Source organism: Oryza sativa, chromosome 1 (genome assembly GCF_034140825.1).
Source record: "Oryza sativa Japonica Group chromosome 1, ASM3414082v1".
Classification (NCBI taxonomy): domain Eukaryota; kingdom Viridiplantae; phylum Streptophyta; class Magnoliopsida; order Poales; family Poaceae; genus Oryza; species Oryza sativa.
The window spans coordinates 41,797,472-41,816,786 of record NC_089035.1 but is presented as its reverse complement, the minus strand read 5'-3'; the positions used below and the strand labels follow the sequence as shown (position 1 = coordinate 41,816,786).

The following is a 19,315-nucleotide window of genomic DNA, read 5'->3' as shown; positions in this document are numbered from 1 at the left end:
TCAAGGTGGACTGAACATAACAAAACCATGGATCAAACCAAAACCCAGCTGCAAACAGTAGATGATCAACACTAGGAACCTAGGATCTCCGCTTTGATTCGTGTGTAAACTTCGGGCTGGCTGGTTCAGTTGACCACAGGTACACGGTTATCCTCGTGAGTCGTGACCAGTTAATTAGCACCATCGGCGTAGCAAAACCACGGCTTCGATCGTCAGTCCGTCTCGCCTCGCCTGTACTGTAAAGGAAAACTATTTTAAACTCTAAAAATTAGGTTTTGCATGTCACTCAAATGGTTATAAATTTTTTTAAAAAACAATAAGATAACTTAATATGTGATAGATCAATCCACAAACATGCAAGGCGAAATTTAACCATAAAATAAAAAAAAATAAATTTGACTATAAATATACGTTAACTAGCTGTAGTTTAATTTATTTTTTGTGCAACTTATATAAATTGTATTTCAACTTGAATATTTGTGAAATGATACATCATATGTTAATACATCTTTTTTTTTTAATTTTTTTTAACCATTTGAGTGGCATGCTAAGAGTCAGGACATCTTGTCTGTAATCACCATGGGAGCATATTAGTGTAGGGATGCAAGCGGGCCGACTCGCGAATTCACTCCTAGGTCAAATAAATGATAATTCATGGGTTTTTGTGTCGTGGCCTAACTTGCCGCATCTAGATATGCAAGTGGGTCGATTTATAAACATATTTATAGATCAAGTTAATATATATAACATGTGAGTCAAACCTGCGGTTTATGCACTAATTTTGTCTATAAGCGGCTTCCCCACTTGCACCCTTATATTAGTGTGTAGTACTGTTGATAGCTCGAGCGACATAATTTTGGGCTGCTTGGGCTACAACTCTTTGGGCCTTAGAGCAGCATATGTTTGCTTGGACTAGGCTGCGTGTGAGCCGAAGGCCCAGCTCGAAAGCTTGATGGGCTGTGGTGGCTTCAGGGCAGCGGCGGCGCAGACGATCCCGTGAGTCCAGCCACGGGGGGCGGAGCGAAGCCACCGGCGGCGAGGTGGTGAAGGGGGCTGGAGGCGGCGTCCGTTCGAGCGGCGGCGGCCGGATCGATGGATCGAGTCGAGCACCATGCGCCCCTGTGTCCCGCGGCTCGGGTCGGCTCGGTACAGGCGGAAGTGCAGCGGCGGCGCCTCTCCTGGTGTTGGTAAGCTCTCTCTCTCTTTCTCTATCTGGTTCACTGTTTGAGATTGGAACGAATCCCCTCCTTGCAGTTGCAACCCAAAAGTTGGAAGTGATTCCGCGGCCTTTGCTGCTGGCTCTTCCTCCACCACATTCCAACAAGCCGTTGTCCATCTGGAATAATAATTCTGGATCGTGTGTGGTGATCCTGCATCTTCACACGTACTGTAGGCCTGTTAGATCCTTCCCAAATTGATGTCTTGTAAAGACTAAAAGATGCAGATTGAATGCTAAGTTGTCGCTGGACTAGTCTCTTCCCCCATCTTTATCCCGGTTTCACTTCCGTTTTTCATTCATCTTCGAATTGATTTTTACTGTTTTCTCTTACTCTCAGTGCCAGGAAGGCCGCCACCCACCATCCACCAAGCGTGCCAAGCCATGGTCTCAACAATACTTCTTTCTTCAAAGGGATGATGCTTGCAAATCGTAATGCTTTCTCAGAATCGATGTGTTTTGCCTTTAGACGATATAGCAAGCACTGAATTGTCTACACTGCACTGCACATCAGGTGTCGATGCAAAAAGGCTACAGGTCAAGAAACAAAGAGATGCAAATTGTGCCACTAAAAATCTATTTGGCGGGCAAACGGGTAAAGCAAGCGACATATTGGTGGAGCATGCCAATCGCAAGGAAAAACTCTCATGGACATGCAGTTGTGGACTGTGGTAGGGTCCTCCACAAAACAAAGAGACGAAGTGCACTTGTGGGTAGAGAGCTTTCACAAACAAACAGGCAGCATACATTCCTGTGGGAGAGAGAGAGAGAGAGCTTGCGCATGTGCTAGCTGTCTGGTAGCTTGCGCATCTAAGGCAAGTTGTTGGATAAGTCTCCATAGTCATTTCTTCTTGTTGACAGATTACCCAGGTTTCACCATTGTTTGGCTATTGCAAATCATTTTAATTTTATCTTCCAATTAATTTGGACTGCATCGCTTTAACCTTTTCTGTAAAATATTAAATATGTATCCTCTCCAGGAAGGCCACCACGCACCACCTACCAAGCGCACTATGCCATGGACTAAACTACGTGAACTGTGCCATGTGGTATACTACTAGTATATGTGTGGCTGCTTCCCCTCCCGATCTACATCTTGCTTCTATTTCACAAAGCCATATTCCTGTTGATAGAGTTCACTGTGAATCTGCCATACCATCCATGAGCGGGATTGGAGGGATGATTGCGAGTTCCGTGGCGAATCGGGTCGCCAGCAGGCTCAGCGAGCTTGTGGTGGAGGAGGCCACTCTGCTGTGGAGATTCAAGGACGACGTGGACGACATGGAGGAGAAGATGAGAGATCTGGAGGCTGTGATACAAGATGTTGATGGCAAAGCACGCCAGGGAGGAAAAGATGGAGAGGCGGAACGGCGGTGGCTCAACAAACTCAAGTCCGTCGCCTACGACGTTGAGGACGTGCTGGATGAGCTCGATGCTGCTCAGCTCATCAAGAACCATCAACCCAAGGTACTCACTTCCACTTCCACATATTGGTGTTTTGAATAAAAGTTCTATGATTCATCTTTATGGATCAATTTACTTGCTGTACATGCCTGACTTTCATTGTGGAATATTTTAGCATTGTGCCAAACCAATTAATTTCTAAAATTAAAAAGCAAAGTTGTCTTTTCCACTATAAACACTTCTCTAGAAGTTTGCTATTAGACTGTCAATTCCCGTTCCATACCAGACTATCAGATACTATCGTGGGTATACAAAAGAAAATTAACATAGCGGATGATATTGACTTCATTTTTATTTTTCAGCTCAAGTTATTCCTTTCCCGGAACAATCCGCTTCTCCGGAAGATGACCATAGCCCGCAACATGAAGAACTCGAGGGAGAAAATAGTCTCAATAAAAAAGGATAGCATTAAGCTTCATCATGTGCATCGTGAACTAGTGGCAGAAGGGAGTAGAGACAATGAAACTTTTGCAGATGATGGTGACGTGGACATTGGAATGCTAGGGAGGGATGCCGAAACAAAAAAAATAATCAACCTTCTGTTGAACACTGAAGCTAAGGAGGATATCTCAATCATCCCAATTGTTGGGCTTGGTGGACTAGGGAAGACTACCTTAGCCCAAGCAGTTTTTGCAGACAAAAGGGTCAATGTCTTTGATTTGCGAATCTGGGTCTATGTTTCCAAGGAGTTTGACCTGCTCAAAATTGGGAAGGCTATCATCAGAGGAGCAAACAGAAGTATCAACCTGGACAACTGCAACTTGCAGTTTGTAAACAATAATCTGAAAAAAGAACTTGCCAACAGAAGATACTTGATTGTTCTAGATGATCTCTGGGAAGAATATGGAGAAAATTTGGAAAAGTTGAAGCAGATGTTACAACATGGCGGAAAGGGTAGCAAGATTATAGCAACTACACGTAGTGGAAGCGTAGTGCAAGTACTATACACTGGTTATCTTGCAAATGAACGGAAAGTATGTCCGGTGCCTGAGCCTGATCATATCAATTTGGGTGTTTTATCACCTTACGACTGCTGGAGCGTCATGAAGCGGAGAGTATTTGGGCCTGATGATGGCCAAAATGGCTTAGAGGAAATTGGAAGGCAAATTGCCGAGAAGTGTGGAGGACTACCACTGGTGGCAAATGCTCTCGGGCAAGTAATGTCTGAACATAGGACGGTTGAGGCATGGACAGATATAAGGGATAGAAAGATTGTTTTGGATTTCAAAGCAGATCATCAGCAAGACACTATAGAGCGCCTAATGTTGAGCTATTACTATATGAAGCGAGAATTCAAAATGTGCTTTACATATTTGGCAGCCTTTTCGAAGGGTTTCGTCATGGACACTGATCGCTTGATCCAGCAATGGATAGCCCTTGGATACATTGAAGCACGAGATAATGGTCAAAGGTGTGTCAACTATCTTTTGCGGATGTCCTTTCTTCAGATTTCCAAGTCTTCCATGGTAAGTATCATAGAACACCTTTCTACGGTTCATGTCTGGATATTGATGCATCATATGCTCACTAGGATATGCTTTGCTAGTAAGATAAATTTATACATATGCTTCCTCTAGAGTATTAACCTTAATAAGTAACATAAATAATTTATGCTAGAGTATCCTAATCCAGTCCAATAATCTTTCTTTTCTTGTAGCTTTTAATTTAAAACCCACAAGTTAATGTTTCAACATCTGCATTTTCAGTTCCAAATTAAATACTTATTTTTAAATTTAATACGTTTAAAATGATATATTCAATACAATGCTTCAGTTTGATAGGTTACACACCTTATTTAGTTTAGGGTAGTCCATTGTTTTTGTAGATTTACACTACAAAAGATATATTTCATTATATAGACGAAATATCTGTTCATCTCATCAAAATAAGTGCAACATTGTTTTTTTAATTATTCCTTTTGCGCATTTTGTTTCTGCTACTTTTTGTGGTGTGTGTTTTTTTGCCACTCTGTCTGGTTTTTCATTATTTGTCTAGTATTCAAAGTTGAGGGTAAAAATAAGCAGTTCCGTAGTTTAGGGCATTCAAACCTACAATTAGATCAACCATCTAAATGCTTGGGTTCATGGCTTTATACAATTTATACCTTAAAACAACTTACTAATTCTAGAAATAATTTAAACAGTGTGACTTCATTAAAGATAAGGCTGCATCTAACCTACACCTTCGATCAACCATATGTAGCCTAGAAATAATTAAGATGGTGTGGTTCTGGGGGAAGAGAGAATTAGCAATACACAACAATTAGTTGAGATCGACTTTATAAGATATATAGATTAATCACTGCTGCTGAAATTAATTATACCTACTAATTTTGTGGGATTTACAATTTATTTTTGAAAGGAAATGTGGCATCTGCTGATTTAATTAAGAAGGTTAGAAAAGGTACATAATGTTGTAGTTCAGTTTTGGTAGTAGGCAATGAAAAAGGGAAAAAACAACTTAAGCAGCTTGTACATGGCAAAACACTATTTACATTGTATTTTGCAGCACCGTTTTAAATTTTGATAGTAGCTTTCCCTGCAGGTTAGTCCAATGCACACCAAAGCTCCACGCAAGCTCACCATGCATGATTTAGTGCATGATCTCGCAACAATAATTGCTCCTGATGAATTCCTTGTCATGGACGCTACCATGCCAAATACATGGAGCAAAGCTAATAATAAGCGTTATTGCCGACATGCACAGTTGGTCAACTACCAGAAGCAACCCAAGTTTTTCAAAGATCTACCAAGCAAGGTTAGAACCATTCATTTTAGGGAGTGCATTGGATCGCAACTTCCCCGAAAGGCATTCTCTGGGTCAAAGTATATACGGATCTTGGACCTGAGCGGATGTTCGTCTGAAGGGCAATCTATCCCTGTTAGTATGGCGTTGCCATCCTCCATTCGTCAACTGATGCTGCTAGCTTATCTTGATGTCTCAGGCTTGCCAATTGCAGCACTTCCTAAATATTTGCATATGTTTCAGAATATGCAAACTCTAATTCTATCCAATTGCTCTCTTGAAACCTTGCCTGCTAATATTGGTAACCTACACAAGCTTTGTTATCTAGACTTATCAGGGAATAGTGACCTCAGTAAACTTCCGACATCATTTGGAAACCTTCTCAAACTTTCTCTCCTCAGCCTATCTGGGTGTACTAAACTTGAAGAATTGCCTGAATCAATCCACAACCTTAAATGCTTAGAACAACTAGACATGTCAGGTTGTTGTGCTCTTCAAAATCTCCCTGATGAATTTGGCAGCCTTTCTAAGCTCTCATTTGTAAACTTGACAAGTTGTTCAAAGCTAACCAAACTACCAGGCAATTTTAACCTTGAGTCTCTTGAGCATCTAATCCTTTCAGATTGCCATGAGCTAGAAAACCTACCAGAAGATTTTGGGATTCTTTATAGACTAGAGGTTTTGGACCTGTCTGATTGCTACAAGATTCCAGTGTTACCAGAATCCTTCTGCCAACTTAAACATTTGAAAGACCTCAATCTTTCAGACTGCCATGGCCTCAAACAACTCCCTGAATGCTTCGGGGACCTTTCTGAGCTCCAGTTTTTGAACCTCACAAGCTGTTCTAAGCTACAGTCATTACCCCAATCATTATGCAACATATTTAAGTTGAAGCATCTCAATTTGTCATATTGTATAAGGATTGAACATCTTCCGTCTTTGTTTGGTGACCTTCAACTTCAAGTCTTGAACCTTACTTGTTGTTATAGTCTGCGAGACATGCCAGATAGTATCAGCGACATGGCTAGCCTCACGCTGCTTGATGTTATTTCAGGAACAAAAGGTGTGCTTGATAAGGCTTGGTCCATTAAAGAGTGTCTAAATTTACCTGGCCGTGAAGAACATGATGTACATGAGATAGAAAATGGAGAGTGTTGCAGTATAGTGGAGCTTGGGAAACTAAGTTGTCGTGCACTGGGAATTCAACATCTTGAAAATGTTGAGCGGCTGGACAATGCAAGGGAAGCTAAGTTGCGTGATATGACTGACCTTCGGGAACTAACTTTGTCATGGGGACTTGGTGGCACGAGAAATGTGGACAAGGATGAAGAGGTGCTTGAGAACCTATTACCTCCTCGAACTCTTGAAAGTTTTATGGTACATGTGCAAGGATTTCCCTAACTGGGTGTCTGGCATCTCCTCCTACCTCCCTTGTCTCATTTACTTATGTCTTTCTAATTTAGCAACATGTGATTCTCTTCCTGCATTTGGACGGTTGCCAAACCTGAGATTTTTTTGTATGAAGAATATGCCCACCATTAGAAAAATTGGCAGAGAATTCTACGATGGGGAAGGGAATTGCAAGAAATTAAGAATTATTTGGTTAGAACGAATGGATAACTTCGAAGAATGGTGGACAACGCGGTCGGGTGAAGAAGATAGAGAGTTCTTAATCCCTAATTTGCATTTTTTGAAGGCAGTTGACTGCCCAAAGTTGAGTTTCCTCCCGTATCCCCCTAGAAGTATGCACTGGTCATTGGACAATAGCGATAAGGTGTTGCCAGAACGAGGGTTTGGGAGCCTTGCATCTTCCACTCTTCCTTTTCGTGTGGTCATCAACAACTGCAAATATCCCCCTGACATGTGGGTAAGATTTCAACATCTTGCCACCATTGAGATTTTTCAAGTTGAAGGTTGCAGTGGGCTGAGGACCTTTCCAGACATCCTTCAAAGCTTCGTCTCCCTCAGAGAGCTATATTTGTGCTCGTGGGAGAACTTGGAAATATTGCCCGAATGGCTGGGGCAGCTCATTTGCCTAGAAGTCATTGAATTCATCAATTGCCCTGTGTTGACTACTCTGCCTACAAGCTTACAAAACCTTACCTCTCTGAGGGAACTGTTGTTGCGGGGATGCAAAGGGCTGGAGACACTTCCTGAAGGGATGGGCCGGCTTATTTCCTTGGAGAAGTTTATCATCATGGATTGCCCCAAGCTGACTTTTCTGCCTGAAAGCATGAAGAACCTAACCGCATTGATAGAGCTGCATTTGGATGGATGCAAAGGGCTAGAGACACTACCAGAAGGGCTGGGGCTACTCATTTCTCTGAAAAAGTTTGTCATCAGCAATTGTCCCAAGCTGACTTATCTACCTGAAAGCATGAAGAAACTAGCCACTCTGATAGAGCTGCGGTTGGATGGCTGTAAACGGCTGGAGACACTACCAAAATGGTTAGGGCTGCTCATTTCTCTGAAAAAAATTGTCATCAACAATTACCCTATGCTAACTTTTCTGCCTGAAAGTATGAAGAACCTAACTGCTATGAAAGTGTTGTATTTGTATGGATGCAAAGAGCTAGAGATACTGCCAGAAGGGCTGGGGATGCTCATTTCTCTGGAAAAGTTTGTCCTCATCGATTGCCCCAAGCTGACTTTTCTACCTGAAAGCATGAAGAACCTAACCGCTCTTATAGAACTGCGGTTGGATGGATGCAAAGGGCTAGAGATACTGCCAGAAGGGTTGGGGCTGCTTATTTCCCTTGAGAAGTTTATCATCAACAATTGCCCCAAGTTGACTTTTCTGCCTGAAAGTATGAAGAACCTAACCGCTCTTATAGAGCTGTGGTTGGATGGATGCAAAGGACTAGAGATATTGCCAGAAGGGCTGGGACTGCTCATTTGCCTAGAGAAGTTTATCATCATGGATTGCCCAAAATTGACTTTTCTGCCTGAAAGCATGAAGAACCTAACCGCTCTGATAAGGCTGCTGTTGGATGGATGCAAAGGGCTGGAGATATTGCCAGAATGGTTAGGGATGCTCGTTTCCCTAGAGGAGTTTATCATCATCGATTGCCCTAAGTTGACTTTTCTGCCTAGTAGTATGAAGAACCTAACCGCTATAACAGAGTTGCGTTTGGATGGATGCAAAGGATTAGAGATACTGCCAGAAGGGTTGGGGCTGCACATTCCACTGAAAAGGTTTGTCATTAACGATTGCCCCATGCTGACTTTCCTGCCAGAATTGCTTGGACATCTCACTGCCCTAAAATGCCTTGATATCCAAAGTTCTCCCAATTTGACATATTTGCCTGAAAGCATGAAGAATCTTACTGCTCTTGAAGAACTATGGTTGGAAGGGTTCAATAGCCTTCCGGAATGGATAGGGCAGTTCATTTATCTGAAAGAAATTAGCATCTTCGATTCCCCCAACTTGACATCTTTGCCAGAGAGCATATGGAACATTACCACCTTAGAATTATTATATATTTATTTTTGTCCAAGACTGGCTGAATGGTGCCAAAGGGAGGATGCTAACAAGATATCTCGCATCCCAAAGATTATGTTAGATGGTGAAATATTTATACCGGGACAAGCAATCGATGGATGAGAGGTATATGAGTAATAACTATTCTTTTCATTCATCTATTAACGTTTGCATTTGCTTCAACATTATATTTTGATCTAGAAATTCAATGATGCAAATAATATTTGTCTTGTCTGGTATTTGTTCTCACGTCATCCCTCAACGTTTTGCAATTAGTTGAGCTCTCCAATTTCCAACTGAGTGTGCTCTAAACCTGTCACACTGTATTTGATTGCTGCTTTATGAACGAATATTTTATATTACTGATGTTAATCGATTCCTCAGTCCTCACCTAGCTGTACACGTTTCTTAACTTGTCTGTTTTTGTTTTCATCTTGTGATATTTTCAGCACAAGCAAGGTTTGGCTAATATGCTATACTTTTGCAGAGCGAATCAAGGCAGAGTGAACCATAGATCAAGCGGTCTTTTGCCCAGGACAGAATGTGTAGAGAGCAAAAAAGGAGGGACGAAGCAAAATTCTAAATCAGTCAATTCCAACAACTTCTGAATATTATTTCACCTTCAAGGTATACTAAGTCTCCACTCCCATCTGTCTATTACATTTTTCACTTGCTGGTTGGTACGTACGCTACCGCATTTTGAATCGACAGTAAGCTAATCGAGTACTAGCATCTATCAGAGGCTGGAAGCTCCGTCAGGGGCGTCCTCTGGCCTCGGCCGTGGTACTCGAAGCTGTCGCTCAAGCGGCAGTTCGCCGTCACAGGCGCCACGTCCGGCGTGGCGTGTCCTTCTTCGGGAGTGGGCCGTACAATCTGATGCCGCTGTCCGCCGACGCCGTCCGACGTGAGCAGCATCCTCTCCTACAACGACCAAGGTCAGGACCAATGAACCCCTCGACGAACAGCATCTACCTCCGGGGCATCTCCGTCAACCAAGAAGAAGTCCGGCCGCCTCCCTCCAGGCGTCGGCGTGCTCATGTCATGACTCGACGTGGCCGCGCGCGCCCTACACTGCACCGTCCTGCGACGCCAAGGAAGGCGACGCCACCGAGGATCGATACCGTGCATGCCGAGCGTGAGCCCGTTGGAGGATTCACCTGCGCCCATGACACGCGGAGGCGGCGGCGGGGAACTGGATGATGATCGATCGGTGTTGAGTTGTGAACCAAAGTTCATTTGCACATAATAAATATCAGTTTCTGCTGGAGCGAAGCGCCCCCGCGGTATGGATCGTTATCCTTTAGGGTTTCACCTTCATGTATATACCTCTTATAAGCCGCCATTCGGTGTTGTAACTTTACCCCGATACAGTGAAGATATTTTATTGGCTGGTGTCAGTGATTTTTTCTCTCCTCTATTGTTTTTTATGTTTATTTGCCTATCGTTTCCTATCAATCGGGTCCAACTCGCTAGCGCAGGTGGCGAGAGCGACACGGCGTGCTTGGCGTTCGTCGACTGTGGTTGGGCAGCGACGATGAGCGCGGTGACCGTGCGGGCGTTCCAGATGGAGAACGTACAACGTAACTTGTTGCTGTTCGATGAGGCCGCGTCCAGACTACTAAGCTGGTTCAGTCAGTGGCACCCTTTGGTTCATCAGGATATCTTGGGTTGGTTTGGTTTGTGGTCTAAATAGGTCTTACCAAATTTTGTCAATGCCAAATTTTGACAAGTTTTGACATGACTAATTTTGGTAAGGTAAAATTGTATTTGGATTGAAGTCAAAATAGCATAAGTTCACTATTGAAATGGCCTATTTTCTTAGACATGCTAAAATTTGACTTCAAACCAAATAGACACTAAACACTATTGAAATTGCCAAATATTGGTGAGGCTAATTTAGGCAACAAACCAAACCAGCCCCTTGTGGCAACTTCAACCTCGAGACAAATTAAACTATCTCGCTCTTTGTGATCAGGATGGATGAACCGATCATATATATGCCTAACAATTCTTTTTATTCGCGACGTCAATATACTACAGTTAATTTGTCTACAGTTCTCATTCTCGCTTGTCGCCGTGACCAGTTGGCGCTAGCTTGACGATCTTACAATGTTGGGACTGATTTGACTGAATGAATGAATTAATTAATGAGATGTATCACAGTGGGCTAAATAAACAGAAGTACGGATTAAGTCGTCCAGGCATCGCCATTACCTTATCAACGCTAGGAACTTAGGAGTTTCGATCTACAATCCGCTTTTTGATAATTGATATGTGCAAACTTAGGGCTGGTCGCGTCAGTTGACAAATGACAACCGGCACGTTTGCAACATGCAAGGCGGGTTGACCTTATTTGATTTATAAAGTGTAGCAAATTTTTTCTTCAAAAAGATCAGTGTACCAAAACCACGGGTCCGCCTCGTTTTCGTCTGTACGCGCCATGGGCCACTTGGCCTATGTGGGCCACTCGGCCTACGACCATTTTGGGCCTAAGAGGAGGTGTTTAGGTGGGCCGTCGGCTGAAGATCTCGTCTAGTTGGGGGTGAGCCCAAGAGGACAGAGGCGGCGGCGGCGCAGATGCTCTCCTCACCCCGTGTCGGCCATAAGGGCGGAGCGAACACACCGGCGGCGAGGCGGTGAAGGGGTTGGAGGAGGCGGTCGAGCGGGTTCTCCCTCTGCAGAACGATGGATCGAGCCGAGCACCTTGAGCCCTTCTATCCACAGGCGGAAGTGCAGTGGCTGGCGGCGCCTCGATTTCCTGGTGTTGGAATCGGTAAGCTCTCTCTCTCTATAAATATGTATATCCGGTTCAACATTTGGGATTGAAACGAATTCCTCTAACACAACTCAAAAAATTGGAAATAATCTCATCTTGCGAGTTGCGACCCTGATTCTTGCCTTCTTGCTGGCTGTTCCTCAGTCAGTCCCATTCCATCCGGAGGAGTAATTCTGAATAGTGTGTGGTCCTCATCCTCACGCACGGGCCGGGTAAATCCTTCCAAAATGGATGTCTTGTAAGGCTTGAAAAGGATTCAATCTAAGGCAAGTTGTTGGATAAGTCTCCATAGTCATTTCTTCTTGTTGACAGATTACCCAGGTTTCACCATTGTTTGGCTATTGCAAATCATTTTAATTTTATCTTCCAATTAATTTGGACTCCATCGCTTTAACCTTTTCTGTAAAATATTAAATATGTATCCTCTCCAGGAAGGCCACCACGCACCACCTACCAAGCGCACTATGCCATGGACTAAACTATGAATTCCTTTCATCAAAATGCTGATACTTGCAAATCTTAATGCTTTATCAGAATCAGTGCATTTTGCCTTTAGACGATATAGCAAGCACTGAAACTGCCTACTCAGCACATCAGGTGTCAATGCAAAGTGTGCGCACTAAAAAATTTTTTGCCGGGTCGGCCGAAAGGTTCGGTCGACCAAATTTCATTAAGGAAAACGCACTAAAAATTTTAAAATCTATTTGGTGGGCAAATAGAATAACTTTGCTCATGCAAGCGACATGTAGGTGGAGCATGCCGTCGCATGGAATAACTTTGCTCATGGTGGACTGTGGTAGGGTCTTCCCTAAAGCAAAGAGACGGAGTGCACTTGTGGGAAGAGAGCTTTCACAAACAAATTGGCAGCATATACTCTTGTGGGAGAGATAGGGAGTTTGTGCTCTAGCTGGCTGGTAGCTTCGAGGCCATGAGCGGGGTTGGAGAGATGATTGTGAGTTCCGTGGCGAGACGGGTCGCCAGCAAGCTTGGCGACCTCGCAGTGGAGGAGGCCACTCTGCTGTGGAGGTTCAAGGATGATGTGAATGACATGAAGGAGAAGATGAGAGATCTGGTTGCTGTGATGCAAGATGCTGACGATAAGGTGCGCCAAGTAGGAAAAGATGGAGCAGTGGCACGGCGGTGGCTCTCCAAAGTTAAGTCCGTCGCCTACGACGTTGAGGACGTGCTGGATGAATTCGATGCTGCTCAGCTCATCAGGAACCATCAATCCAAGGTACTTCCACATATTGTCGTGTTTGAATAAATGTTATATGCTTCAACTTTACGGATCAGCTGCTGCACATGTGTGATTTTCTTTGTGGAACTTTTTTGCATCATACCAGCCCGATTAATTTCTAAAATTAAAAAGGAAATTCATCTTTTCCACTACCATGCCATTTCCCGATCCATATCGGACTATCAGAGACTAGTCTGAGTAGATGAAAATTGATCTACAAAGGACACTAATATAGACAGTGACTTTGACTCCAATTTTATTTTTCAGCTCAAGTTATACTTTTCCTGGAACAATCCGCTCCTCCAGAAAATGACCATAGCACGCAACATGAAGAACTTGAGGGATAAAATAGTTGCAATAGAAAAGGATGGCAAGATGCTCAATCTTGTGCGTCATGAACCACATGCAAAAGGGAGTAGAAGCAACGAAACTTTTACTGTCAGTGATGATATGGAGATTGGAATGCTAGGGAGGGATGCTGAAACAGAAAAAATAATCAGCCTTCTATTGAAAACTGAAGCCAAGGAGGATATCTCAATTATTCCAATTGTTGGGCTTGGTGGACTAGGGAAGACAACCTTAGCCCAAGCAGTTTTTGCAGACAAAAGGGTCCGTGTCTTTGATATGAAAATCTGGGTTTATGTTTCAGAGGATTTTGATCTGCTCAAAATTGGGAAAGCTATCATCAGAGGAGCAAACAGAAGTATCAGCCTAGACAACTGCAACTTGCAGTTTGTACAAGATAATCTGATAAAAGAACTTGCCAATAGGAGATACTTGATTGGTCTAGATGATCTCTGGGAAGAATATGGAGAAAATTTGGAAAAGTTGAAGCAGATGTTACAACATGGCGGCAAGGGTAGCAAGATTATAGTAACTACACGCAATGGAAGTGTAGTGCAAGTACTACACACTGGTTGTCTTGCAAATCAGCGGAAAATATGCCCTGTGCATGAGGCCGATCATATCAATTTGGATGTTTTATCACCTGATGACTGCTGGAAGGTGATGAAGCAAAGAATATTTGGACCTGATGATGATCAAAGTGGCTTAGAGGAAATCGGAAGGCAAATTGCTGGGAGGTGCGGGGGACTACCACTGGTGGCTAATGCTCTTGGGCAAGTAATGTCTGAGCAAAGGACCGTTGAGGCATGGAGAGATATAAGAGACAGAAAGATTGTTTTGGATTTCATAGTAGATAATCGGCGAGACACTTTGGAACGCGTCTTGTTGAGCTATTACTACATGAAGCCAAACTACAAAATGTGCTTTACATGTCTTGCATCATTCTCGAAGGGCTTCGTTGTGGACAGTGACCGCCTGATCCTGCAATGGAGCGCCCTTGGATACATTCAAGCAAGGCATACTGGTCAAAGTTGTATTGATTATCTTCTGGGGATGTCCTTTCTTCAGATTTCCAAGTCTTCATCAGTAAGTATTTAAGTTCCTGTTTGGCCATTCATGCACTGTATATTTATTATTTGGGGGTATGGCAGTATGCCTTGCTAGTAAAATGAAACAGTGACTTTATATTTACATTTTTCTTGTAGGTAACTTACAAGTAATGGTTACATAGATAGTTCATCATTACTTGCTAGGAACATATGTTTCTGATAGAATATTTTATGCATGATTGGTCAAACATTCGTAACCAAACATTTCAATATCTTCATTTTTTATTCATAATTCTATTTTAATTACACTTATTCTCAATATATATTATATTTTTACTTTGCTATACTCGTGCTTGAAATTGGGTTGCAATACCTTTCGTAATATAGCCCCTATTTATTTCCATTGAGACTGTAGTGAGTATTTATTATCACCTGTAACCCTAATTATTACCTATAGTATTTTATAGTCTATTCACTGATACATGCCATATTTCATATTCCAACACAAAATAAATGTGCATTCCTTGTAAATATCTTCTTTTATTTTCCTATTGGTCTATGTGCAGTACAAATTACATTGTGTTTTTTGACAGCCTGGAGAATAATAGATATAAATGTGTTTGTAATCTGTTTTGTCTTGTTTCTTTGATTTTGCCATTTCTCAATCTGTACATGTAAGAGTTCGACATCCATGAAAGCTGTTCAAAAGACATGTATTTCATTGATACTCCTACCTAATAATTTCAATGTCTGCTTTATATTTTTGCAGGTTAGCCCAGTGCATGCCAAAGCTCCACGAAAGCTCACCATGCATGATTTAGTGTATGATCTTGCAAAAATAATTGCTGCTGATGAAGTCCTTGTTATGGATGCCAACAAACCAACAACATGGGACAAAGCTAATGAGCATTACTGTCGACATGCACAGTTGGTCAACTACCATAAGCGAACTGAGATTTTTAAACATATACCCTGCAAGATACGAACCCTCTGTTTTAGAGAATGTCCTGAAATGCAACTTCCCCGAAAAGCATTCTCTCAAACCAGTTACATACGTATATTGGACCTGAGTGGATTGTCCAATGAAGAGCAATCTACTCCAAGCAATCCAGTCCTGCCATCTTCCATTCGTCGACTGATGTTGCTGGGGTATCTTGATGTCTCAGGCTTTCCTATTATATCCCTCCCTAAATCTTTCCACACACTTCAAAATATGCAGAGTCTAATTCTCTCCAATTGCTCTCTTGAAATATTGCCTGCCAACATTGGTAGCCTCCAAAAACTTTGTTATTTGGACCTATCAAGGAATAGTAACCTTAATAAACTGCCGTCATCAGTCACAGACCTTGTTGAGCTATATTTTCTAAACCTATCTGGGTGTGCTAAGCTTGAAGAGTTGCCTGAATCAATTAACAACCTTAAATGCTTACAGCATCTAGACATATCAGGTTGTTGTGCTCTTCAAAAGCTCCCTGGTAAATTCGGTAGCCTTGCTAAACTCTCATTTGTAAACTTGTCAAGTTGTTCAAAGCTAACCAAACTTCCAGATAGTCTTAACCTTGAGTCTCTAGAGCACCTAATCCTCTCAGACTGCCATGAGCTAGAACAACTACCAGAAGATCTTGGTAATCTTTATAGACTTGAGGTTTTGGATATGTCTGACTGCTACAGGGTTCAAGTGCTACCAAAAACCTTTTGCCAACTTAAGCATTTGAAATACCTTAATCTTTCAGACTGCCATGGGCTGATACAACTCCCTGAATGCTTTGGTGATCTCTCTGAGCTCCAGTCTTTGAACCTCACAAGTTGTTCTAAGCTACAGTCATTGCCCTGGTCATTATGCAACATGTTTAATTTGAAGCATCTTAATTTGTCATATTGCGTAAGTCTTGAAAGTCTTCCATCTTCACTTGGTGACCTTCGTCTTCAAGTCCTGGATCTTACTGGTTGTTATAATATGCATGGCTTGCCAGATAGTATCAGTAATATGAGTAGTCTCACCCTGCTTAACACTGCTACAGGATCAGAATGTGTGTTTCATAAGACTCAAATTATTAAAAAACATTTAAATTTGCCTGGCACTGTAGAACATGATGTGCATGAGATAGAAAATGCTGATTTCAGCAGTATAGTGGAGCTTGGGAGACTGCGTTGTCGTGAGCTGGAAGTTAGACATCTTGAAAATGTTGAGCGGCTAGAAGATGCTAGGAAAGCTAACTTGCGGGATATGGTGGAGCTTCGTTGGTTAAAATTTTCCTGGGAACTTGGTGGCACAAGAAGTGTGGACAAGGATAAATTGGTGCTGGAGAACCTCATACCTCCTCGGACTCTTGAAGAGTTTTTGTTGGATGGGTACATGTGCAAGGATTTCCCATCCTGGTTGACTGGCATATCCTCCTATCTCCCTTATCTCATGTGCATTAGGATCTGTAATTTAGCAACATGTGATTCTCTTCCTGCATTTGGCCAGTTGCCAAACCTAAGACATTTCAGGATGAATAACATGCCCAGCATTAGGAGAATTGGCAAGGAATTCTATGGAGAGGAAGGAAACTGTAAGAAATTAAGAGTTATTTGGTTGGAAAGAATGACTAACTTGGAAGAGTGGTGGACAACACGGTCCGGTAAAGAAGATGAAGAGTTCTTAATCCCTAATTTACATGTTTTGAAGGTAGATAACTGCCCAAAGTTGAGTTTCCTACCATATCCCCCAAGAAGTATGAACTGGTACTTGGACAGTAGCGACGAGGTGTTGCCAGAACGAGGATTCAGGAGCCTTGTGTCTTCCACTCTTCCTTTTCGTGTGGTCATAGGTAATTGCCACTTTTCCCCTGACAGGTGGGGCAGACTTGCCACCCTTGAGATTTTTGAAGTACATCGTTGCAGCGGCTTGCGGACGTTGCCCGATGTCATCCAGTGCTTTCTCTCTCTTAGAGCAAGTTTAATAGTATAGCCAACTACTAGCTCCAATTCAATTATAGCCAATATAATAGCCCATCCATACAATAGTTATGTACTACACTATTAATACCTGGTCCCATCTGTCATACACACACTGCGTCTTGGAGTCCGTGCTATAGCTGGCTACAAATCTGTAGCCCGCTGCTCTTCTCTCTCCTCATTTATTTCCTTAAAATATGTTTGCAGCTGGCTCCTGCTCTTAGAATACTAGAATTGGGGTTTTGGGAGGACTTGGAAATGTTGCCAGAATGGTTGGGGCAGCACGTTTCCCTTGAATACATTACCATCATTAATTGTCCCAAGCTAACATCTCTGCCTAAAAGCTTACTGAACCTTACCGCTTTAAGAGAACTGCGGTTGAAGGGATGCGAAGGGCTGGAGACGCTACCAGAATGGCTGAGGCTTCTCAGAACTGCCAAGGTGACTTTTCCACTTGATCGCTTGAAGAATATTATCGCTCTCAGAACTGCTGTTGGAGGGATGTGAAGGGCTGGAGATATCACCAGAATTGTTTGGACACCTTGCTTCGCTAAAATGCATTGAAATCCAAGGTTGTCCCGATTTGACAGATTTACCTGAAAGCATGAAGAATCTTATTGCTCTTGATGAGCTATGGTTGGGAGGATTCAGTAGCCTACCGGAATGGATAGGGAAGTTCATTTGTCTGAAACAAATTAACATCTTTGATTCGCCCAACATGACATGTTTACCGGAGAGCATACGGAACCATACCAGCTTGAAGGAACTATAACATTTGGAACTGTCCAAGACTCATTGAGAGGTGCCAAGGGGAGGATGCCAGCAATATTTCTTACATCCCTAGAATCATATTAATAATGAAATATTCATACCGGGACAAACAGCCGAAGGATCAAAGGTATGGAACCTCCCAAAAACCCAGTAATATTTATTCATTTCATTTGCATTTTCTTCAGCAGTATATTTGATGACCTAGGAATTCAGCAAATAATATTTATCTTCTCTATGATATATGTTATTCTTAGGTGCTATCTCTTAGTTGTGCAATTAGTTCAGTTCTCTTGCATGCCAAGTTAGTGTGTTGTGTGCCTGTGATGCCTCATTTGAGTACTGCTTAGTGTACGAATACTTTGTGTTAACGGGGATTAACGGATCCCTCGCTAGCTGTGCATGTTTTTGAATTGTCAGTTTTTTTCCAACTTGTGATATTTTCGGCAGCAGGTGTGATTCGTATTAATCATTTAATCGTATGTCATAATTTCTGCAGAACACGGCAGAGTGTGGGCATTCTTCTCAGGACAGAGAACATAAACAAGAGAGGCAAGACGAAGAAAAGCTCTACATGCATGTCTATTCCAGTGATTTCTGAATATGCTGCCATCTTAAGGTAACTATATCGCAGCCCCCGTACTGTGTTTCTTTGGTTGTTCCTCTCATTTACGAATAGAATGATTATTGTGCCCTTCTGCTTTAAACCATGTTCTGTCCTATCAGTTTTCACTTGCTACTCATGTTGTAGCACATTTGGCATCTCTCCAGTAATGACTAACCGTGTAGCTTGCTCTCAGGGACTGAAGCTCTAATTTGCATTGAGACCTTATACATTGCATTTCCAGTTCACCATAAAGAACATAGAACAGAACAAATAATCACATGATGATTCAACTGTTAAGATGCAATGGGCTTTGTGTGGCAGCGAATTCGAACAGGCCTTTGCTCTGGGCCGTTTCGAGAATCAACAGATTCTTGTCCTAAATGGATTGGCCATTTTCCCCTTCGACTATGTGAGCTTGCCCTACCTAATTCATGCGTATCATATCAGTGAACTGTAGGATTTAATTTGTGCAGTTGTACGCACGTAATCCAAGTATATAACTTGAAATAATAACGAACAAATTATAGTTATCAAATGAACAAATCCATGTATATATAACTTCAGTCAATCAGAATGGTCAAATACCACTGGCTACATAACCAGGAAGTAGAACTACTGTAGCTAGCTGTACAACGAAATAGATTCAGAACTTCAAATCATTATACTAATCAACCATACTTATATTAT

General features: G+C 42.3%; 2 protein-coding genes and 1 pseudogene across 5 annotated transcripts; all 3 read left to right on the top strand.

Annotated features, from left to right (window-relative positions):
* Window positions 1-981: 981 nt before the first annotated feature.
* Window positions 982-10,317, top strand: LOC4326533 (putative disease resistance protein RGA4). Of its 3 annotated transcripts, XM_066306769.1 has the most exons (9): window positions 982-1,187; window positions 1,557-1,648; window positions 1,731-2,086; window positions 2,197-2,683; window positions 2,983-4,146; window positions 5,225-5,437; window positions 6,480-9,032; window positions 9,394-9,533; window positions 9,647-10,317. In XM_066306769.1, exons 4-7 carry the CDS (start codon window positions 2,261-2,263, stop codon window positions 6,525-6,527), a joined length of 1,848 nt encoding a protein of 615 aa, XP_066162866.1. In that variant the 5' UTR covers window positions 982-1,187; window positions 1,557-1,648; window positions 1,731-2,086; window positions 2,197-2,260; the 3' UTR covers window positions 6,528-9,032; window positions 9,394-9,533; window positions 9,647-10,317. The 3 variants fall into 3 exon arrangements, with proteins under 3 accessions (XP_066162866.1, XP_066162867.1, XP_066162865.1); XM_066306770.1 differs by lacking the exon at window positions 5,225-5,437; XM_066306768.1 differs by lacking the exons at window positions 982-1,187; window positions 1,557-1,648; window positions 1,731-2,086; ... (1 more) ...; window positions 2,983-4,146; window positions 5,225-5,437 and having other exon boundaries at window positions 5,752-9,032.
* Window positions 10,318-11,470: 1,153 nt separating this feature from the next.
* On the top strand, window positions 11,471-17,417 carry LOC4326532 (putative disease resistance protein RGA3). Of its 2 annotated transcripts, XM_066306771.1 has the most exons (5): window positions 11,471-11,679; window positions 11,827-11,948; window positions 12,432-12,916; window positions 13,187-14,350; window positions 15,083-17,417. In XM_066306771.1, the coding sequence occupies exons 3-5, from the start codon at window positions 12,611-12,613 to the stop codon at window positions 17,264-17,266; spliced, it is 3,654 nt and encodes a 1,217-aa protein (XP_066162868.1). In that variant the 5' UTR covers window positions 11,471-11,679; window positions 11,827-11,948; window positions 12,432-12,610; the 3' UTR covers window positions 17,267-17,417. The 2 variants fall into 2 exon arrangements, with proteins under 2 accessions (XP_066162868.1, XP_015649424.1); XM_015793938.3 differs by lacking the exon at window positions 11,827-11,948.
* Window positions 17,370-18,967, top strand: LOC112937623 (disease resistance protein TAO1-like; annotated as a pseudogene).
* The last annotated feature ends 348 nt before the right edge of the window (window positions 18,968-19,315 follow it).